At 39.4% G+C, this 22,527-nt stretch overlaps 1 protein-coding gene across 1 annotated transcript; it reads left to right on the forward strand.

The window, feature by feature from the left end:
- The first annotated feature begins 708 nt into the window (after positions 1–708).
- LOC110169098 (calcium and integrin-binding family member 2) lies at positions 709–21,044 on the forward strand. Its single transcript, XM_020934616.2, has 6 exons — positions 709–836; positions 2,689–2,723; positions 9,514–9,625; positions 11,870–12,017; positions 13,261–13,456; positions 20,799–21,044. Exons 1-6 carry the CDS (start codon positions 786–788, stop codon positions 20,818–20,820), a joined length of 564 nt encoding a protein of 187 aa, XP_020790275.1. The 5' UTR covers positions 709–785; the 3' UTR covers positions 20,821–21,044.
- The last annotated feature ends 1,483 nt before the right edge of the window (positions 21,045–22,527 follow it).

The following is a 22,527-nucleotide window of genomic DNA, read 5'->3' on the forward strand; positions in this document are numbered from 1 at the left end:
ACCCCCTTCCCATTACAATCCCCCATTGTCTCCAAAGAGAAAAAATAGTAAATAAATAAATACATAATAATAATAATAATAATAATAATAATAATAATAATAATAATAATAATAATAATAATAATAATAATAATGATGATAAATAATAATGATAATAATAATAATAATATTTTTTTTGCTCAGAATAAAATTTAAAATTAAAATTTGGTTGATTACATGCCTATTACTATTACAAATGTACAATTTTGAAGCAGAACATTGTGCACTAATAAATGGACAATGGTTTATGTTTTATAGGCATTGTACCCACAGGCTTTTCCTCTTTCTTATAATCGTCCCATTTTTTTGCGGCCACTAAAATTAGTAGACTCTCTTTATGTATATTTCATTTTGTTTTGTTTTCTTGTTTTGTATTGTATTGTATTGTATTGTATTGTATTGTATTTCATTGTATTTTAATTTATTTTATTTTATACAGCGCAATATCCTCCATTCCCCACACCTTCTGTCTGTAAAACTTTGACACGCCTCACTTTTCCCACTTTCCATCGTGCCCGTGAACGCCCCTCGTTGCCGTCTTCACCTCCTCCGCATCTGCGCGAAATCCCACCTTTTCCCTGCGCTGCTTTGCTCTAAAATCAAACACGATGCAAATATGAGGGTGGATCTTGCCTCTCTGGACGCTGTTTACTCGGATTAAAGCGGATATTTCTCGTTGCTTTTGATGGTTTTTGCGGAACTTCCAGTGTGATGCATCTGCCTGGAGCCGGGGCCAATCGACGAGGATGGGCAACAAGCAGACAACCTTCACCGATGAGCAACTGGAGGCGTTCCAGGTACTGCCACCCCACAATCATCTTCAAATATAATGTTTAGATATTTTAACTTATTTTGGCATAGATCTTCTCATAATCCAATATTTTACATTTTGGAGTAGCTCTTTTTTGGCATCCATTGGGTCCAGGATTTGTGAATGGAAGTGTCATCACATTTTAAGTTACATAATCACAATTAATAAGGATGGGGTCTACAGTATTTTGCAGAATAATGCCAAATATTAAAAAAAGATTTGCACAATAAACTAGATTATTTTTAACAGCTACCTTTTAATGGTTCACTTTTGGGTGGGGGTGGGATTAAATAAGTTTTCTTCTTCCTATTCCTATTGGGCAAATTATTTTTTTTAATCGTGGTTATTTTCATTTCTGTTATAATTTCACTTATGTTGTATGTCCTATTGTATAAGAATGTAAATCTTTACTTGCCCAAAATAAATACATTAAAACAAAAATAATAATACTTTTAATAATTAGATTTTACAAATACATCTTACAAAATGAGGCTTTGTGATGAAATTTGTTGAAAAAGACAATAATAAAATAAAATAAAACATTCTGAATAACTATCTTATCCCATAATAATCGATATTTTGTTGTGCGTTTATGAAAAGTTGTCAAAACAATAGACCTGTAGACATTTTAAAAGTGTGAATTATTGCAAATACGTGATCATTTGAGATCATGATCATTGAAACTACTGTATCTTAAAGGTGCACTGTGTAACTTTTTGGTTAGAGGTCTGTCATCTGCTTGTTCCATTCAAAAACACTAAGAAAAACAGGCATTCTGACTGTGAGCGGGGTTGCCTCTCCACAGATCTGACCTGTAACTTGGTCTGGTTTGGTCTCCATGACGATAGAAAGGTTTAATAACAAGACAGACAAAGCAATAACATGTCCATGAAAAAAAGGAGTTTGATGGGCAAAGGTGGGACCAGGTCGTTGTTTTGCAAGTCTCAAGTCTTTGACCTCAAGTCCAAGTCAAGTCCAAAATCAAATACAAGCAAGTCCAAGTCGAGTCTTGAGTCACCGGCCCATAAGTCCAAGTCAAGTCCAAGTCGTCTGCTTTGAGCTTCAAGTCATTTCAAGTCTTTAAACCAAACTACCAAATATAGCTTAGATTTTTGCAGTTTATATGAATTTTAAGATAATTTGTACTTAAAAAACAGAATATTTACAGTATATATGAGTATTTATAGAGTATATAATTTGTAGAGTTGTAGAAATTAATTTAGTTATTTTTTCCTTTTTAAATGTCTTGACAAGATCTTAGTGTGAATCATTACAGTCAGAACAGAAAGAATTCAGATTTAAAAGTGCTTCCCAAGTCACAAGCCTCAAGTCCGAGTCAAGTCCCAAGTCTTAGTCCATTTTATCAAATCAAGTCTCAAGTCCGAAAAATAAGTCACGACTTGCAAGTCCCCACCTCTGTTGATGCACCCTCCACCCGAAAAGTTACACAATGCATCTTTAAATTAACATAAGCTGCAATAAATAAACTGTAAAATAAAAATCTAATGTGGTTAATTTGTGTTTTAATGAGTTTTAAATGGTAATTTTTAGACTCTGTGCAGCTCAATAGTTACAAAATTATAATAATATAAAAAGTTTCTCACTATACAGAAAAGAAAATGCGCTCATGAACTAAAAATAATGCTTCCGTCTTTCAATTATAGAACAATAAACTGGTATAGTAATAATCGTGACAGTACAACGTAATGTGTAAACTAAAACAGATATTTTATTTTATCCTAATTTGTAACACGTAATAGAGACTTAACAGACAATACAGTAAAACAGTATAAACAGACCTTTAAAAATTTAACTCTTCTTTTGTTTTATTTTTTCAGGACTGCACTTTTTTCACCCGGAAAGAAATTTTACGGTGAGTTTTTTCTCTCTTGTTTCAAAAGTGTCCTTCTTGATGCACAAATCCTTGTTTGCTTTGGTTCAGTTGCAGGATGTTGGTTCTGTAAATGTAAACATGAACTTTTACAGACCTGCTTATTAACTATAACTTACCTACTGCACTCATACTTTTTAGCCCACGATAGTCAAATTTCAAACTCGATTTAAGCTCTAAGGAATAGACTCGGTACTCAATATTGATTCTGATACAACAATCATTAAATGCAATATAATAACAAAGAGAAAAATATAAATGGCAATATTAAATTCAAAAAAAGAGCAAGAGTCAGGTGTCAAATAAGACATAATTATGTAAATGTAAATGTATGTGTGTAAAGTCAAAATAAAATAGAAAAATAAGTAATAAAATATAAAATCACAGCTTTATAAGACATAGGTTTATCTGTTACATAAGTGTGAGTTGTTGTACAGTTGTAGGGAGTATTATCTGTTACATAGGGGTGAGTTTCTGTACAGTTGTAGGGAGTATTATCTGTCACATAAGGGTGAGTTGTTGTACAGTTGTAGGGAGTATTATCTGTTACATAAGTGTGAGTTGTTGTACAGTTGTAGGGAGTATTATGTGTTACCTAAGGGCGAGTTGTTGTATAGTTGTAGGGAGTATTATCTGTTACATAAGTGTGAGTTGTTGTACAGTTGTAGGGAGTATTATGTGTTACCTAAGGGCGAGTTGTTGTACAGTTGTAGGGAGTATTATCTGTTACATAAGGGTGAGTTGTTGTACAGTTGTAGGGAGTATTATCTGTCACATAAGGGTGAGTTGTTGTACAGTTGTAGGGAGTATTATCTGTCACATAAGGGTGAGTTGTACAGTTGTAGGGAGTATTATCTGTCACGTAAGGGTGAGTTGTTGTATAGTTGTAGGGAGTATTATCTGTTACATAAGGGTGAGTTGCTGTACAGTTGTAGGGAGTATTATCTGTCACGTAAGGGTGAGTTGTTGTACAGTTGTAGGGAGTATTATCTGTTACGTAAGGGTGAGTTGTTGTACAGTTGTAGGGAGTATTATCTGTTACGTAAGGGTGAGTTGTTGTACAGTTGTAGGGAGTATTATCTGTTACATAAGTGTGAGTTGTTGTACAGTTGTAGGGAGTATTATGTGTTACCTAAGGGCGAGTTGTTGTACAGTTGTAGGGAGTATTATCTGTTACATAAGTGTGAGTTGTTGTACAGTTGTAGGGAGTATTATCTGTCACATAAGGGTGAGTTGTTGTACAGTTGTAGGGAGTATTATCTGTTACATAAGTGTGAGTTGTTGTACAGTTGTAGGGAGTATTATCTGTCACATAAGGGTGAGTTGTACAGTTGTAGGGAGTATTATCTGTCACGTAAGGGTGAGTTGTTGTATAGTTGTAGGGAGTATTATCTGTTACATAAGGGTGAGTTGCTGTACAGTTGTAGGGAGTATTATCTGTCACGTAAGGGTGAGTTGTTGTACAGTTGTAGGGAGTATTATCTGTTACGTAAGGGTGAGTTGTTGTACAGTTGTAGGGAGTATTATCTGTTACATAAGTGTGAGTTGTTGTACAGTTGTAGGGAGTATTATCTGTTACATAAGGGTGAGTTGTTGTACAGCTGTAGGGAGTATTATAGTATGAATGTAGGCCTGTATCTCTCACTGTTTGAGTGGAGCTGTCGGAGCCTGTTGGAGAATGAGCTCCTCTGTTTTTCTATAGTCTGGTGCAGTGGGTCAGAGTCCTGCATTTGGGTAGGGTACCCGGAAAAATAGTTGCTGAAATGGGCGGGTTTTAACGTTCTGGAATTTTACATGTCCAGGACTAAACCAGAACTATACCAGGATTACTCCAGGACTAAAAGAAGACTAAACCAGGTCTAAACCAGAACTAATGTTGAACTTAAGAGAGAAAGAGAACCCAGAGCCCGAGGAGCAGGGTGTCCGCAAAGCATGATCGGGCGATGGTTGCTCTGACCTCCGTGGGGCGCGGAGCTCAGCACCGGTCCTTCCTCCTGTGGTCACCTGACGGTCTACACGGGCGCACCTCCAAGCCTATCCAGACAGTGAGTCCTGGTTCAGTTCTGGTTTAGTCCTGGTTTAGTTGTGGTTTAGTCCTGGTGTAGTCCTGGTTTAGTCCTCCTGGTTCAGTCCTGGGCTAGTACTGCGTTAGTCCTGGTTCATTTCTTCTGCTCACACAATAAAGCCTGTGAAGTGATGACAGTCGAGTCACGTCTGTGAATTTGTGTCCATACTGAAGAAAGTGTAACTGTTTCATTTCATTTCGTGATTGTAATTCTTGAAGTCGTAACTTTTCAGTTTATATTCTGATGGACGCTTCAGTTAGAATGTTTTTAACGGGTGGATTGTTAACGGGTGCAGGTTTAACTTTGATATTATCACGGGTCTCCAAAAATGAACCCGTGCAGGACTCTGCGGTGGTTGAGTTGGTGTACAGTTGTAGGGAGTATTATCTGTCCCTCTATAGTCTAGTGCAGTGGGTGAGCAGGAGTGTCCATGATGAAGAGCAGTTTGTCCAGTGTCCTCCTGTCCCTCACTATGACAGCAGACCACAGTAAAGTACAGTACATTTTTTCTTTTTTTTTCTTTTTTGGTTTGTGTTTAAATGAATAATGGAAAAAAAGGATAACATTTCCCATTTCTGTGACTTAAACTGCGATGCAAGACTGAACCAGGAATGAACCAGGACTAAACCAGGACTGAACTGGTCTGGTCCCGGTCTCAGTCCTGCTCTCAATCCCAGTCTGGTCCCAGTTTCAGTCCTGGTCTGGTGCTGTTCTCAGTCCCAATCTGTTCCTGGTCTCAATCCTGGTCTCAGTCCTGGTCCTGTTCTCAGTCTCAGTCCTGGTCTCAGTCCCAGTCTCAGTCCCGGTCTCAGTCCTCATCTCAGTCCCAGTCTGGTCCCGATTTAAGTCCTGGTATGATCCCGGTCTCGGTCCCGGTCTCTCTCACAGTCTGGTCCTGGTTTCAGTCCTGGTCTCGGTCCCGGTCTGGCCCCAGTCTCAGTCCTGGTCTGGTCCTGTTCTCAGTCCCGATCTGGTCCCGGTCTCAGCCCTTGTCTCAGTTTCAGTTCCGGTCTCAGTAACAGTCTCAGTCCCAGTCTGGTTCCGATTTCAGTCCTGGTCTGAGCACGGTCTCAGTCCCGGTCTCTCTCACAGTCTGGTCCTGGCTTCAGTCCTGGACTCGGTCCCGATCTGGTCCCAATCTCAGCCCTAGTCTGGTCCTGTTCTCAGTCCCGATCTGGTCCCAGTCTCAGTCCTTGTCTCAGTCCTGGTCCTGTTCTCGGTCTCAATCTCGGTCTCACTCCCGGTCTCTCTCACAGTCTGGTCCTGGTTTCATTCCTGTTCTCAGTCCCAATCTGGTCCTGGTCTCAGTCCCACTCTCAGTCCTGGTCTGGTCCTGTTCTCAGTCCCAATCTTGTCCTGGTCTCAGTCCGGGTCTCAGTCCTGGTCTGGTCCTGGTCTCAGTCTTGGTCTCCTGGTTTAGACCTGGTTCAGTCCTGGTTCAGTCACAGAAATGGGAAATGTTCGTTATCCGTTTTTTCCATTACTCATTTAAACAAAAAATCGAAAACTGAAAAAATGAATCATTATCTGTTTTTTCATTTTGATTTTGGAGACAAATAATGCAGAAGATAGTTGTTTTTTTGTTTTCTTATTTTTGGTTTTATCTTGAAAAACGAATAAACAAATGATACACAGATTAGAAAGGTTTAACTCCATTCTGTGAAACCTTCCAGACAAAGCGATGCGCTCCTTTAAAATACAGTTTAAATACTGTTATAAACGCACTGTATTGCTAAACAAAATCTATCTTTTCATTTCAGTCAGTCTTGCCCGCCCCTGCTCTCATTCTTCCCTCACTGTTCCTCCTGTTCCTCCTGATATACGACTCAAAATGGCTCCAGGTCCAATTAAAGGCCTGTAAACTCCCCCTCTGCCGGCTCCATTAGCTCAGCTGCAGACTACAGTAGGTCACGGCTCCTCTATGAAAACTACAGATTTATGCCCATTATTTACGCTTATGGTTTGATAATGAGCATTAGCTGTTGCAGTGTTGCTGGTTCAGGTTATTCCTACATTTCCCTGTGTAAATCAGCCCGTGTTTTTTCCACTCTTTTGGCCAGCGTTTGTTCAAGTCGATTAGTGAATGCTTCCGGCCCGCTGCACGCCGCCCTACAGTCAGTCTAATCCACTCCGCTGCACACCGCCCTACACTGATTCTAACGGACGATTTGAGCTTGTAGCGCTTGTTTCATGTAGAAGAGGTCAACAGTTACCTGGTTCACGTCAGATTAATGTGTGTCGCTCTGAGTTGAGTTCTGCACATTCTCAATCTGGAACGGTTCTCGCTGAAAGTGTTTAGAAAAAGGATTTACTTGCAACAGAATACCTCGAGCTAATAGGCCTTTTTTTTTTCAAAACGGCCTGGAAGTGCAGCTCTGTAGGTTTGCAGAACTTCCAGTTAATGGTTTTATCTGGTAAAATGTCTATGGAAATATCTCACTTGGCTAAAAAGAAACAGGTGTGCGGGCGCTTCAGGGCAGTTTGCTCAATAGACCTTTTTCAAAAACAGCTGGAAGTGCTGCGCTGTAGGTTTAGCTGAACTTCTGGTTAATGGTTTTTCTATGGCAAAATGTTTGTGGAAATGTCTTGCCTACTCTCCACCAGCTTCATAAATCTGCCCCATCACTAAATGTTCAACCAACAAGATCTACAAAAGATAAATATTCTAACGTGGAGAATTTATCTACAACTATCAAGGTGAGAAAGACACAAACATAAAGGCGAACAATGACGACGCATTAGTGAACTACTTCTGTGCAAAACTAGTGTTAGTAATGAATGAGACATAAGTAATTTGTTAACTCAGACTGATTCTACAATTAAAATTACTGTATTTTCCACACTATAGGGTGCACTTTAATTTAATCAAAGAACGACTGTATGCCTTATAATCCAGAGCGCCTTATATATGAATTTATTGGGGTGTCTTAGTACGACTTTAGTAAATTACAAAGCCGCACCACTTGCAGCATTACATCTCCTGTAGTCAGGAGCATCGCGGAGTAATACATATTGTGATTCCTTTTAATATCAAAATGCACCTGTCAAGAGACATGCTTACAATTTCGACTTTAACCTCAAGGCTATTATAAAGTTAAAGTGCGAGCTGCATGGGAGACAGGGAAACAGCGCTGAGCGACTTACGCCATGATCTGCCAAAGGCTCGTGGACGCCTGGGCTAAGGATCAGTATCAACTGTGGTCAAAGCTTTCACCAAGATCGGAATCATCACAGAACTTCCAGTTAATGGTTTTATCTGGCAAATGTCTATGGAAATGTCTCACTTGGCTAAAAAAAACAGGTGGGTGGGTACTTCAAAGCGGTTTGCTCAATAGACCTTTTTCAAAAACAGCTAGAAGTGCCCCACTGTAGGTTTGTGGAACTTCTGGTTAATGGTTTTCAATGGCAAAATGTTTGTGGAAATGTCTCACTCTCCACCAGCTTCATAAATCGAAGAATTTATCCACAGCTATCAAGGTAAGAAAGATGAAAACTTAAAGGCGAACAATGACGACGCATTAGTGAACTACTTCTGCGCAAAACTAGTGTTAGTAATGAATGAAACATAAGTAACATGTTAACTCAGACTGATTCTACAGTTAAAATTACTGTATTTTCCACACTATAGGGTGCACTTCAATTTCATCAAAAAACAACTGTGCGCCTTATAATCCAGAGTGCCCTTATATATGAGTTTATTTGGGTGTCTTAGTACAACTTTAGTAAACTACAAAGCCATACCACTTGCAGCATTACGGCTCCCGTAGTCAGGAGCATCGCAGAATAATACATACTGTGATTCCTTTTAATATCAAAATGCACCTGTCAAGAGACTCGCTTACAACACCGACTTTAAACTCAAGGCTATTATAAAGTTAAACTGCGAGCTGCGTGGGAGACAGGGAGACAGCGCCGAGGGACTTACGCCACGATCTGCCAACGACTCGTGGATGCCTGGGCTAAGGATCAGTATCAACTGTGGTCTGAGCTTTCACCAAGACCGGAATCATCACTAAATAATCATCACATAAACTGTTCAATGGGAGCACCTCAAGAGTTTATGAACTCAGAAATATCGTGAGAATCCCTCTTGCTGCGTTAGTTTAGATCAATAGTGCAGTTATTGATAAATGTCATTGTCAAAACAAAAACAATTATTATTAAATATAACTTTCCACGTTGTGTATCTCCTTGGAGATGTTTTAGCTTTACCTTGAATGTTCCACAGTATAACATTATCACAACTTATCTACATTGCATTTACTCAATACCAAAGTTTATGTTGCTCAAAAACATCTTAAAAAACGTGCATTATTACAGTGAGCAGGGTCACTTCTCCACAAACTTGACCTGTAACTTGGCCTGACAGCATCATCCGCTCATCTAACTGTGATTAGACTGATTTATCTTTATATATTTTACTGCATATTTGTATTTTTCTGTTCTTGTACTATGCTTTGCAAGACAGAAATTTCCCGACTGTGATACAAATAAATAAATAAATAAAGGTTTTCTAATCTTTAGATACTCTCTAGCTGTGAGCAGTGCAGTTTTTTGTGAATATCATATGCTTTTTCAGACCTACTACATAAGTACTTGGACTAAAAGTAAAACCAAACCATATAGAATGATTTGTAAATGACATTTGATTTCTTCAGACACTCAACTTTTCCATTGATATTGTATTTCTTGTGTTTATGCTGCAGGTTACATGGCAGATACAGAGAGCTGGCTCCACACTTAGTCCCTCTGGATTACACCAACAACCCCGACATCAGAGTGCCGCTGGCTCTGATCGTCACTATGCCTGAGCTCAAGGTAATACTAAAAACACTAAATAACACTACAGCTGCTCTGGTACTGTACTGGGTCCGGTCAAGCAGTAACGGAGAGAAACGGGCAGATTTTTTACATTCAAATAGCTTTTATTCAGAAACTAGAGGGACTATTGAAATAAGTAAGGTATCAGAATGTAGGAAAGAGTTAACACTCCAACAGGGTAAAGTTAAATCTGTGATATTCTTTCAAGTTGCTGACAAAAAATTTTAAAACTCATGTCAGTAACGGAGGGCAATAAATACAAACAGTGATAACTAGTGGTTCTCACTTACATATCCTTAACAAACTGGTTTGAATATTTGCTTCATATAGTTTTCTACCATATGGTACAAGATTAGGTTAAAAAACCTCTTACTTTTTGAGTAATGAGATTTTTTATTAAGAAAGGTCATGGTAACGAAGGGAAAAGTAACGGAAGGAAAATTGTTCAAGCAAGTAGAAGGTGCATGATTTTGCATAATTTGTCAGCTTTTTTCTTCTGAAAACTTTAATATTACTTCAAAATGAAAGGAAACTATTTCTATAAAATATGTCAGTCCTTCCAAGCAAATTTTTATCATTTTAAATATTTTTTTTTAAAAATCATGTACTTTCATCAACAGTTCAAAGATCAAAAAACACAAGATATGATGAAATACATCCATTTATTTACATGATTTGCAGGTCTTTGAAATTTGGGAAATAATTTTTGTTACATGGTCTGTTTAAAACATATGTAACTTTAGAACCAAAAATGGTACAGAAAAAAGGTAAACAGTTTCATAAACTAGAGTACATATGCTATCTGTTCAATACATTTTTATATCAGATGCATTAACTTGAATTTTTGGCCTTGCTTTTTACTTCTGCTTGACCGGGCCCTACTGCCCCTCCTCTGCATGGAGATTTCATTGTACTGATACTTTACAGCTGCTCTGCTCTGTCTGAGACTTTATTGGACTCTAAATTGTGCTTTATTTTAAAATAATTTTAAAATAAAGAACTGACATAGCTGGAGGTGAGCTTATCTGTGCTGTAAAACAAGTCTCTTACACATAAAAATACAGACACCAACAGTTTTTCAGTTAGTTGCTCTCACGTTTTTGCTGAAAATCTAACTCCTAAACAAAACCATGAACATTCGTATTGATCCAGGCTCCATTTTGTATTTTTCTTCTCTTTTTCTTAAAACTGTGGTAACTCCTGAACATGATACCATTAGATGTACACGTCAGAGTCCTGCACCGGGAAATGGGAATTTTAGGGGCGGGTATGTGGGCGGATAGTAATTACACACGTCAGGACTAAACCAGAACTAAACCAGGACTAATCTTGGACTTAAGAGAGAGAGAGAACACTGAGCCCACATAGCAGGGTTTCTGCAAAGCGCGATCATCCCTATAGTGAGTCCTGGTTCAGTTCTGGTTCACTTCTGGTTTAGTCCTGTTTTAGTCCTAGTTCAGTCCTGGTTTAGTCCTGTTTTAGTCCTAGTTCAGTCCTGGTTTAGTCCTCCTGGTTCAGTCCTGGAATCTGTTCTAGGTTAGTCCTGGGCTAGTCCTGGGTTAGTCCTGGGTTAGTCCTGGGTTAATCCTGGTTCAGTCTGTTGCGTGTGCGGTGCAAAAGTCCGGCATCTCAATCAATGTTTCTTCTGTTCAATAAATAATACCTGTGAAGTGATGACAGTGAATTTGTATTTGTACAGAAGAAAGCGTAACCATTTCATTTTGTGATTGTAATTCTTGAAATTGTAACGTTTCAATTTTCAACCCTTTGTTAAAGGGTTTAACTTTGATATAATCACGGGTTAAAGGGCGAGTGCGGCGCTGTTCTGCATGGGTGCGGACGGATGCGGGTCTCTAAAAATGGACCTCTAGTATATGTAGGATACTCCCAGCATGGTGTCACTGCAAAGAATCAATTCATTTAAAACTTATCATTTGTAATTTGAGGCCTTGTGTTTATGTATTTCAAAAGCCCAGGAGAAAGTGCACGATCTCTGAAGTCCATTGTGTAACTTTTTGCTTCTCTGAAATGTTCCACAGTATGGCATTCCACTTTCTTTTATTCAATCAAAGGCGTTTTTATTTTCAAGAAATACTCTCCGTGCAGATTTATGTCATTGTGTTGAACATTGGAGACAAAACCTCTATGAAGACAAAGAGTATTCGCATACAAACTTACATAGTGCACTTTAAATGAGCACCATCTTATGCTTTTATTCAAACGTTTTCTTTCTGTGTTCAGGAGAATCCATTTCGAGATCGGATCGTGGAGACCTTCTCAGAGGACGGAGATGGAAACCAGAGCTTTAATGACTTCGTGGACATGTTTTCTGTTTTGTGTGAGGCCTCCCCCAGAGAACTCAAGACCATCTACGCGTTCAAGATCTACGGTAAGAAACAGAACCATGTTTAAGAACTGAAATGGAAATAAAAGGCCCAGTATATGAGTAGCCCATTGTGATGTGGCTGGATTATTTTACTATTTATACAATATTTCAGAGACATTTCTTTAACAGTCCAGCCAAAACCAGGTGCTTTGACAAATCTTAACAAAGACACGTGGGTCTGGAACCATATCCTGTCTCCTTAATTGCAGATAGGCGTGATTGACAGGTGGATTAACCAATCAGAGAGAAGCATAGTCGGTTTGGATTATAGTGGTGCGTGGGTATGCAGTCCACTCACTTCTCCCAGCGTGAGGTGTAAAAAAAATTTGAAATATAAAATAGCTCCAACTTAAATGTCAAACCGGAGCTACTGGAAACGGTGAAAACAATCTACATAGACTCATGATATCTGCAGGACTGTCCTATAGTGACCTGAGACATGAGGGACCAGGACTGAACCAGGACTGAGCCAGAACTGAACCAGGACTAAAACAGAGATTTTTTAAGTAGGGGTAGACGATTCGTAATAACCTACAGACCATAAATCATAGGCTTCAACACATGTGCCAAGGACTGAACTAGACTAGGACAAAAACAGAACTAAAACAGGACTAAACCAGGTCTAAACCAGAACTAAACCAGGACTGATTGTCGGGACAGACCTGAAGGTGCGCCCATGTAGACTGTCAAGTGACCGCCGGAGAAAAGACCAGCACCGAGCTCCGCACCCCACGGAGCTAAGTGCAGACGTCACCTGATCGTTATTACTGGTTTAGACCTGGTTTAAACCTGGTTTTGTCCTGGTTTAGTCCACATAGGCACATGTGTTTTAGCCTCTGATTTATGTTCTGTAGGTTATTATGAATTGTGTACCCCCACTTAAAAAATCCCAACTACACCTCTGCTTTTGCACTATTTACCATTTGCACTAGACCCACATAAGAACATGCCTTTTATTACTGCTGTTTTATCTTAATTTATTTATCTGTGGTTACTGTAGTAGTTAGAATTGATGTTATTTGTTGTGTCTGTGTTCGTAAATGTTGTCCTGTCTTGTACTTTAATGTTTGTCGTGTCTTGTCTACGCATGGGATAGAGAGAAACGTAATTTTGAGTTCTTTCTTTGTCTAGTACATGTGAAGAAATTGACAGTAACGCTAACTTTGAACTTAAAAGGAAAGGAGCACTGAGGAACAACACGAATCGAAGGACTAAACTACATCTTTATCCTCCTCTCGTGTTTCAGATTATAACCGTGATAACTTCATCTGTAAAGAGGACCTGCAGCAGACCCTGGTGAAGCTGACCAAAGGGGAGCTGAGTCCTGAGGAGGTGTCTCTGGTCTGTGAGAAGGTCATGGAGGAGGCCGATCTGGACGGAGACTCTAAACTCTCCTTCAGCGACTTCGAAAACATGATCTCCAAAGCTCCAGACTTCCTCAGGTAACACTGGTTTAGACAAGAGGCAGATAATAATGTTACAAAACCAATTCCTAAAACATTAAATCACTTAAAGCAATCTAACCTACTATGCAAAATCTGTTTTTCAGAGCTTTTAATCTTGTTATGGTTGTTTCCCCTCACCATTCTCTCAGCGAAAGTTGTATTTGGAGTGACTCGTGCATGTTTGAGTAATCTTGTATCGATTATTTTCAAGACACCATTTTGCTGATCAACCCCCAAACCATTTTCATCTCCACTGGCTTATGCCCACTGCTCTGCACTTACTTTATTATTATAAAATTTTCTTAAAATGGTTATACATGTAGGATTCGAGAGTGCCGCATAGTCATTTTAGTAAATTTTTTTTAGAAAATGTGCAGTTATCCATTAGAGGTGCCGGCAACTTAACGCCTCTTTGTTATGATGCTGTTTATGGCGATGACAGCTCCCATTGGGCATTAAAGTTTTTTAACGTAAACGTCGGAAGTTAGAATCAGCTGACTGAAAGGGATGAGATTCAGGAGGAGGTCAGTGAGGTATAGAGGAGCATGATTATGGATGACTTTGTACGTGATCAGGATCAGGATCAAAGTTGTTTTCACTTATTTATTGTAATGGCATTGTCACAGAGAAGTTAGTGCTAGGTCCGTGGTTTGATTTCTGGATTGGGTAAGGTTTTTCTTTGTATGTATGGAGTTTGCATGTTCTCCCAATTTCAGGACTCTCTTGTATAAGGTTTGTATTAGTATGATAATTCTGGTTAAATCAAGAATAAATACAAACATCGGTGAAAGCTCTGCAAAACATTAGGAGGCAGGAGTGTTATTTGGATGTACAGAGATTGTGCAAAATTGTCCTTTTGGTGCTCTTCAGTGTCAGTCTGATTCATCAGTTGGTTTCACTTCATGGAAAACGTCTGATCTCGCAGCATTAGGATTCCTTTGTTCGATGGTAGGCGGGTAATTTTTTTATTTAACCAATCACTGCTATTTGTTCGTGACGTATGTAATGCACCAAGTCCCATAGGAAGAAGGGCAATAACATCTTTCCCCTTGATAAAATTCACCAAATATTCTCTTTGTTACGGCTTTAAATCCTTGATCTCGGGAATTGTTGCCAACACAGAATGTCTGTCTTCGTCTACATCCATCTCGACGCTTTGTTTACTGTTGTGTTGTTCCACAAATGGGACCCAGACAGGTGCTTGAGTTTGACGTCATGACTTCACAGCTCTTTACTGATTGGCCGTTGTGCAGTCTACAACTTCCGGGGTTCGTGCAAACTGTCTAGTGTATTCTGATTCTTGACCTGGAGAGAAATGAAATTGAGCGGAGGCACTAGGTGACCCCAGCCTGGCTACTTCATTGTAGGGACCAGTCTCAAATACAAAGTTGAAAAAGCTGAAGCACTCAAAAAGTACAAAATAATTTAGGGCCTGTTTACACGAGAACGCTTGCGGGTAATAACGACAAAAGATTTTATCGGAAGTGCCTTTCGTTTAGACGGTGATGGTTTTGGGGGCTTAAAAACGCAAAAATCTGAAACCACCCCTCGGAATGGTTTCCATCTACACTACCCAAGACGCAAAACTCTGGTCAGATCTGCTCACGTCGTGTACATGTTTATGTCACATACATCACCACCGAGCGTCACCACCGAGCCGCATGGCATGCATACCCAATCAAATTCCACACACTTTTGCGTCGCCGTATGCACGCAGATTTCCTCCCGAAAACGCTTGTCTAAATGTGGAAGAAAAAGTGAAGATGCGACGCCACTTTTGCGTCTTCTATTCAGACCATCATTATATAAATGTAGCCCAAGTTAAAATCACGGCAACACATTTTGGCTCTTTGTCCTTCATCAGGGCAAACTCGAGCTTTTGACCTTTTTTTGAATTATTATTGTTGACAAATTTGAGTTCAACCAGTTGTCAGAGCCAGTAATACTTGTTGTTCATTTTGTATATCTTAAAAGCCGCAAAAGTGTTGATTTTTCTCATGGGCTCTGCTGAATATTAGCAGATACGTGGTTGTATTTTCTGTTTACATGTAATTTCTCTGCACATTTTAACAGTTAAATCCACCTCCGTGTTTACCCGTGATATAGTGTATTCCATTACCTCTACATGCGAGCACAGTGGAGCAGGTCTCATTTGTGTTTTTACTGACGCTGGCCTGCATAAAGCTGCTCCTTCACAGATAAACCCAAAGCGCGTCGTGCCATCTGACTCTTTTTACGCTCGCCATTCATCACATTCACTATGAGGTCATAAAGTCTCCATAACCTGCGCACAGGCCTGTGTACAACCAGTGTACATGTGTGGACTTATGTATTTATGCAGAGTTATGCGCGTTCCTGCAGACAGTTACTAAGCAAAATCTGAAAGAAAGTGAGTTATTAAAGGTGCACTCTGTAACCTGTCTGCCAACTGCTTGTCTCCATGGAGATGTTGTTGCTTTACCTGGAATATTTAATTATACTAAACAGCTTTAAACTTGCATTCAGATGTTTTTATTGTACCTTGAAAAACACAAGTGGGCTTGCTTCTCCGCTGATCCGACCAGTAACTTTGGCCTGATTGTGTCACCTTCTTGTCTCCGTGTAAACAGACAAGTTTAATGCCGTACTGTGGAACATTTCAGGCAAAGCAATAGCTCTCCATGGGGACAAGCAAGAGCCTGAATACTGTCAATAAAAACAAAAAATTAGAACCATATAGCAATCCAGTGTTTTTATTTTAGTATTTTTCTGATTAAAAAGTTACTTATTCTGGCTTTAAAAGAAAAGTTTGATTGGAATTTGTAAAGAGTGATAAAACGGAGATTGGTTATTTGATGGAAAAAAAAAAAAATATATATAATATATATATATATATATATATATATATATATATATATATATATATATATATATATATATATATATATATATATATATATATATATATATATTTGTGTGGGAAAATTTGTTTAGATTAGTCCTCGAAGCACCATGGGAAAAGATTTATTCTATATTAATGTGTTTGATAGAGGAAAGAAAAGAGGTACAGTGGGATGAGAGAGAAAAAAAAGAGATAGAGAAAGAGACAGATAGAGAGATGAACAGTAGGAGGAGAGAGAAACAGATAGAGAGATAAACAGAGAAAGAGAGGAGAGACAGAGAGAGAGAGAGATCTATAGTGGAAAGAGAGCGAGAGATGAACAGTGGGAGGAGAGAGAGAAACAGATAGAGAAGAGCGAAAGGGAGGAAATGAGAGGAAGACAGACAGACAGAGAGAGAGAGAGACAGAGGAACAGTGGGAGGAGAGAATGAGATAGATAGATAGATAAAGAGAGAGAGATAAACAGTGAGGGGAGAAAGAAAGAGAGAGTAAGAGGGAAGTGGGAGGAGAGAGCGAGAGAGAGAGATGAACAGTGGGAGGAGAAAATGAGAGAGAGAGAGAGAGAGAGAGAGAGAGAGAGAGAGAGAGATGAACAAAGGGGGAGAAAGAAAGAGAAAGAGTGAGAGAGGTGCTTAGTGGAAGAGAGGAGAGAAAGGGAGAGATGTACAGTGGGAGGAGAGAATGAGAGAGAGAGAGAGAGAGAGAGAGAGAAACAGATAGAGAGATGAACAGTGGGAGGAGAGAGAAAGAAACATATAGAGAAAGAGAGAAAGGGAGGAAATGAGAGAAAGACAGAGAAAGAGAGAGAGAGATGAACAGTGGGTGGAGAAAGAAAGAGTGAAAGAAGTGCTCAATGGGAGGAGAGAGAAAAGAAAGAGAGAGAGATGAACAGTGGGAGGAGAGAATGAGAGAGAGAGATGAACAGTGGGAGGAGAAAATGGGAGAGAGAGAGAGAGAGAGAGAGAGATGAACAAAGGGGAGAAAGAAAGAGAAAGACTGAGAGAGGTGCTTAGTGGGAGGAGAGAATGAGAGAGTGAGAGAAACAGATAGAGAGATGAACAGTGGGAGGAGAGAGAAAGAAACATATACAGAAAGAGAGAAAGGGAGGAAATGAGAGAAAGACAGACAGAGAGAGAGAGTGAAAGATGAACAGTGAGGGGAGAAAGAGATAGAGTAAGAGAGAGAGATGCTAAGTGGGCGGAGAGAAGAGAGAAAGAGACAAAGATGTACAGTGGGAGGTGAGAAAGAGAGAGAAAGAGAGCAAGAGATGAATAGTGGGTGGGGAAAGAAAGAGAGAAAGATGCTGAATGGAAGGAGAGAGGAGGGGGGAGAATGGGTTTTGTGAAAGTGTGCAGGGCCGATAGAGGCGCGCTGCCAGTAAAACGATGAGTCACACTAAAGATGAGACTCATGAAATGTAGAGATATAAAAGTGAAGTGGAGAATCGTACAGTATCAGGTTCAACAGTGAGAAACACATCGATTTTACTGTTACATTTCAGACGGACGAGGCCTGGGGAGATACTGCTCAATTTAGGCATGAATGAATCTTTTGGTACCTAAACTGTGGAAAATATTACACAGCAGCAGACCCACAATCCACAGCAATAAAAACCAACAGACACAAGAACTTGGTATAAAACAGAAATATGTTTTTAAAGTTAAAGGTGCACTATGTTAAGCTGGCTCCTTATTTGAATCTGATTACTCAAAGCACGTTTTTCACAAATATTAATAGTCTGTTTTTGCTGAAATAAGATGCAGTTTGTTCGTTGGCGTCGCTGTTTGTTTTGATTTCTTTGGCTTTTGCGAGCTCAGTGCTGCTCTGTGAAACTCTCATGGGTTTGTAAACTCACAAATATGACAAGAATTCATTTTGCTGTGCGAGTTTAAAGGGACAGTTCAGAATTTTGGATGTAGGGCCTCATTTCCTAGGCTCCGTCCACACTAGTATGTATTCAAGTCGTTTGCAGTGTTCGTCTACCCTAATCCAATAGAAAACAGCTCCAGAGACGGAACGATCTGGTGCCGCCAGCTCCCACAAATTCATCTCAGTATAGATCTGATCCGGCACTATGTAGATGCCTGGAAACGTTGATACGCTGATGTAGGTCTATGCGCCGTGAAATAATTCACCTCCAAAACGCTAAGAGGCTAGAATATATGTCCATTCATATATATGGTCTATGTGTACGACCTGCAGACGTATAATCTCTTAAAAGTTTAACATGAATCATCTCCAATGTAATAGAAGCACATAACAGACTCACCATCAGCAGAACATTCCTCTGTCACAGAAAGAACACTCATATTCCACTGAGTCGTGTCCTGTAGTTCGACAGAAGCTGAACCGCATCAGCGCACAATAGTGAGCTGTTTTTTGAGTGCTCAGGTTATGCAAATTGGCCATGTGGTTTTAAGTTTCGTTTCTGCAAAACGTAAACAAATATGCTCAAAGCTGAGTGGATAGGGAAGGCTCGCAGACACAGAAATGACGTGTGTGGACGCAGATCGTTTCTGATAAGGTGATACGTGGATTTGTTTCAGTGTAAAAGTAACCTAGTGAGCCAGAGTGTTGGAGACGTGTAGCGACACTTTTTTTTTTTTTTTTTTCATCCAGTCTTTGTATTTGCAGAGGTCGCTGGTGCTAGGCCATAGTTATCCTGCCACTAAAACAGTCTTACCCACTCCACAAAACACCTGAAGCAAAACAATTATAATGCCAGACTGAATGTCTGTGTCGATAGAATAATTTTAGAAGTAAAATCAACGTTGCATTTGAAGAATTTATGTCTGCCAGCAGCAGTGAGTTGTACTTCCTGATAGAAAGCTCGGCAGCGGCGGACTGATATATGAGAAAATAGTTCCTCAACATGCGACGATTCATGCGATGCAAGGTTAGTTTTATTTCAAACATTATTCTCTTGACACAGACATTCACATCGACAGTCTGGTGTAATAATAGATTTGCTTTGGGTGTTTTGTGGAGTGGGTAAGTAAGTTTAAAAAAGTGTCTCCACACGTCTCAACACTCTGGCTCACTAGGAAATTAGATCCTGTGTCCAAAAGTCCAAACTGTCCCTTTAACACTATGTAACTTTTCTGATGGAGAGTCCGTCACCTGCTTGTCTCCCTGGAGATGTTATTGCTTCACTTGGAATGTTTCAAAGTACTGATATCCATGGAAAAAACACATGGCACTGTATCAAATTTCTGTCTTAAAAATGTGATCTCCAGTTCATGTTACTGTTTGCAGTGGTTGACGGTTATTTCGTCCATCCTAATTACTCACCACAATGAGTTTAAGTGCTTTAAAGTGCTTAAGAGTTTAAGTGCTTTAAGTGCTTTTTACATCTTCCAGTGACCAATATCAGTTAATGTACTTCCTCCCAAACTTAGACAAGAGTTACGTATAATAATCAGTGAGTGCGTATACATGCACATCAATAACCCGGTTATGATGTTTTTTTTTGAGTATCCCGGTTTCTTGATGGTGCATGTATACGCAGTAACCCGGTTTCAGTTTCCCGGTTATGGCAGTATCCCGGTTATTAGAAACCGGGTTACTGTAGCTGGTTTATTCCAATAGTAACCAGGTTACTTGTGACATGTAAACACAGTGTCCCGGTTACTGCAACATAAAGTTGAGTGCGCATGCATCCAAAAGACACTTTCCAGCCTTTCACCACAACAGTAGCGACATAAATAAAGTGACCAACATGACCAACATAAATAAAGTGACCAAATGAGTGAAATGACTGTAAAATTAAGAGCTGCGCTAAACCTGCACATGTACAATCACAATAGCGCCTCTTCTGTCACAAAAATAACACACATAATCCATAGTCGTGTCAGTAGTCCAAAAGAAGCGGCACAAGGAGCGAGTTGTTTTTATCAGCTCTAACAGTTTATGCTAATTAGCCAAACGGCCTTAAGTTTCGTTTCTGTAAAACGTGAACAAATGTGATCAAGCTGAATTGTCTGATCAAACGGGCTGATGTGGCTCTATAGTGGTTATGGTTTATATGTAAAGTTGAGTTTATTTATGCAGAAGAGTTTAATGAAGAATCTGTTGGGTTTGATGTGTGCAGTGGATTGTGGGATATCTCGTAGCTCCTTAGCTTCTTATGCTAAAGGAGCTCATGATTTGTATTTTTCCTGGTTTATGAAATAGATTTCAGTTAATTTTTGCGCCTGCGCATTTGTAAGATTATGTCAAGAAACCGGGATACTCCATTTGATCATGTATACGCGGATATGAGTATCCCGATTTCTCAGTGCGCATGTAAACACAGTAACCCGAATACTGACATAACCGGGATATGGCTAATAACCAGGATACTGATGTGCATGTATACGCACTCAATAAGTCTGTTAGTCTGAGTCTTGAGTGATTTAATTCATTTGTCCTTGAATTAACAAAACGTTTTACACATTATTTTGTTTTTTGTGTCCACAGTAACTTCCACATACGAATCTGAGAGGATCCTGCTCGGACCCAGCAGTGCCTGTCCCGAACTCTGCAGAGAGCCTCCGCAAAGCACACAGGGAGAGAAACAGACATTTGTGCATGAAATATTCTCTTCAAAAACACTAAAAACTTTACAAAATGGACCTCTTTAAACCTGATAAAACTCCATGGGGCTAATCTGTTGAAGTTCGAAGACTTTGGGACCTCTTTGTAAAACTGATATGGACAAGACAAGGCAGCAAAAATGGACTTTATTTGGGATTTTCTGAGTTTAGTGCTTGACAGAAAACCCCTTACTATGATACAATAGGTTGCGTTCATGTGACGTGGTAATATATGAAAGAACGTGGGTCAAAACTGAGTTGGAGGACAGGTCAGCATTGAGAAATTAGCTTTTTTTATTTGTCAGATTGTAGATTTGTTGACCTGGTTTATGGTTTAATATTTCTGTAATGACTGGGCCTGTCCACATGAAACAAAAACTGACACAAAGTTAAAGATCTAAATGAAAACAGGCGAAAGGATTCATTCATAAAAAAAAGTTTGTTAGGCCAGTAAATTTTAATACAGATGGGGGACAGCTAAAGTGTATTTGCCTCACAAGTCCACAGCGATGTCTGATGTTTATTTTTTTTTGTACAAAGGGATTTCAGTCTGGTCATCACGCCCTCCGTCAAGTCTCAAGTCAGGCTCAAACACAATCGTCCAATCAGATTTGTTTATTTTATTTGTTCAGTGACGCATGTGAAACGAAGGAGCTCATTGGTCACTCTACATATGGAATAATTTCAGATTTCTGTCACCTTAGATTACCGTAAAATCCGGACTAATGAGCGCACCTGAATATAAGCCGCATCAACTACATTTTAACAAAATTTTTAAGTTGTACATATAAAGGTGTCCATGTCTTCAAGGATGTTTTCAAGTTCGGGCCGTCTGCTTTTATCGCTTCTGAAAGATCTTTTTGTCTTTTTGCGTTGAGTCAGTTTGTCACGTTGCTGTCGCCAAAATTTCACCATCGACTCATTGATGCCGAACTCTTTCTTCCACAGTCACATCAATCACCTTTAACTTAAAAGCGGCATTGTCTGCATTTCTTTGTTGTTTTCCATGAGGAGGGTGTGTATAAAGCGCAAAATAACTGTTCAAAACACAATCAAATGAGCATCTTCTTCAGCGAATCACCCAAACTCTCCCCCCACGCATGTCTCCTGCAGAAAGAGTCTCTGTTCTGTCTGTATCGTGTCAGTGTTTTGGAGGATTTCAGCAGATTTCAGACTCTCTCAGGAGCTGGTTTAGTGGATGAGTGGATGTCCGGCTACTGAAGTTTGAGATGTTTCTTTTCATCATTTACACACACAGGTAAGACGTATCCCCCTCACTAATGTTCATTTAGCGTCATAACTTATTATATCACATGACAATAAACTATTTGAGTACACTGAACAATATCGTGAGCTAGTATCCGCTGTGTTGCCAAACCATAGACCGTATTTATGAATGGACAATGTGCCAAACAAAGAATTCGTCCATATATTCGCCGCATCGTTTTATTAGCCGCAGGGTTCAAAGTGTGAGAAAAAAGTAGCGGCTTATAGTCTGGAATTTACGGTAACAGAGTTTAGCACTTTGCTCACTGATTTTTCAGAAATTCATTCATTCTCTCATTTTCATTTTTCAGTCCCCTATGATATTTTTTTCCTTTCATTGTCCCCAT

This window comes from Boleophthalmus pectinirostris, unplaced genomic scaffold, assembly GCF_026225935.1.
Source record: "Boleophthalmus pectinirostris isolate CB_2022bp ecotype Guang Dong unplaced genomic scaffold, ASM2622593v1 HiC_scaffold_19, whole genome shotgun sequence".
Lineage (NCBI taxonomy): Eukaryota > Metazoa > Chordata > Actinopteri > Gobiiformes > Gobiidae > Boleophthalmus > Boleophthalmus pectinirostris.

Bases quoted from the DNA above. Each gene is read 5' to 3' on its own strand.
- LOC110169098 (XM_020934616.2), top strand. From the start codon at position 786: ATGGGCAACAAGCAGACAACCTTCACCGATGAGCAACTGGAGGCGTTC. The intron at 9,626-11,869 runs GTAATACTAAAA...TTCTGTGTTCAG, and splicing joins TCACTATGCCTGAGCTCAAG to GAGAATCCATTTCGAGATCG. The intron at 12,018-13,260 runs GTAAGAAACAGA...CTCGTGTTTCAG, and splicing joins CTACGCGTTCAAGATCTACG to ATTATAACCGTGATAACTTC.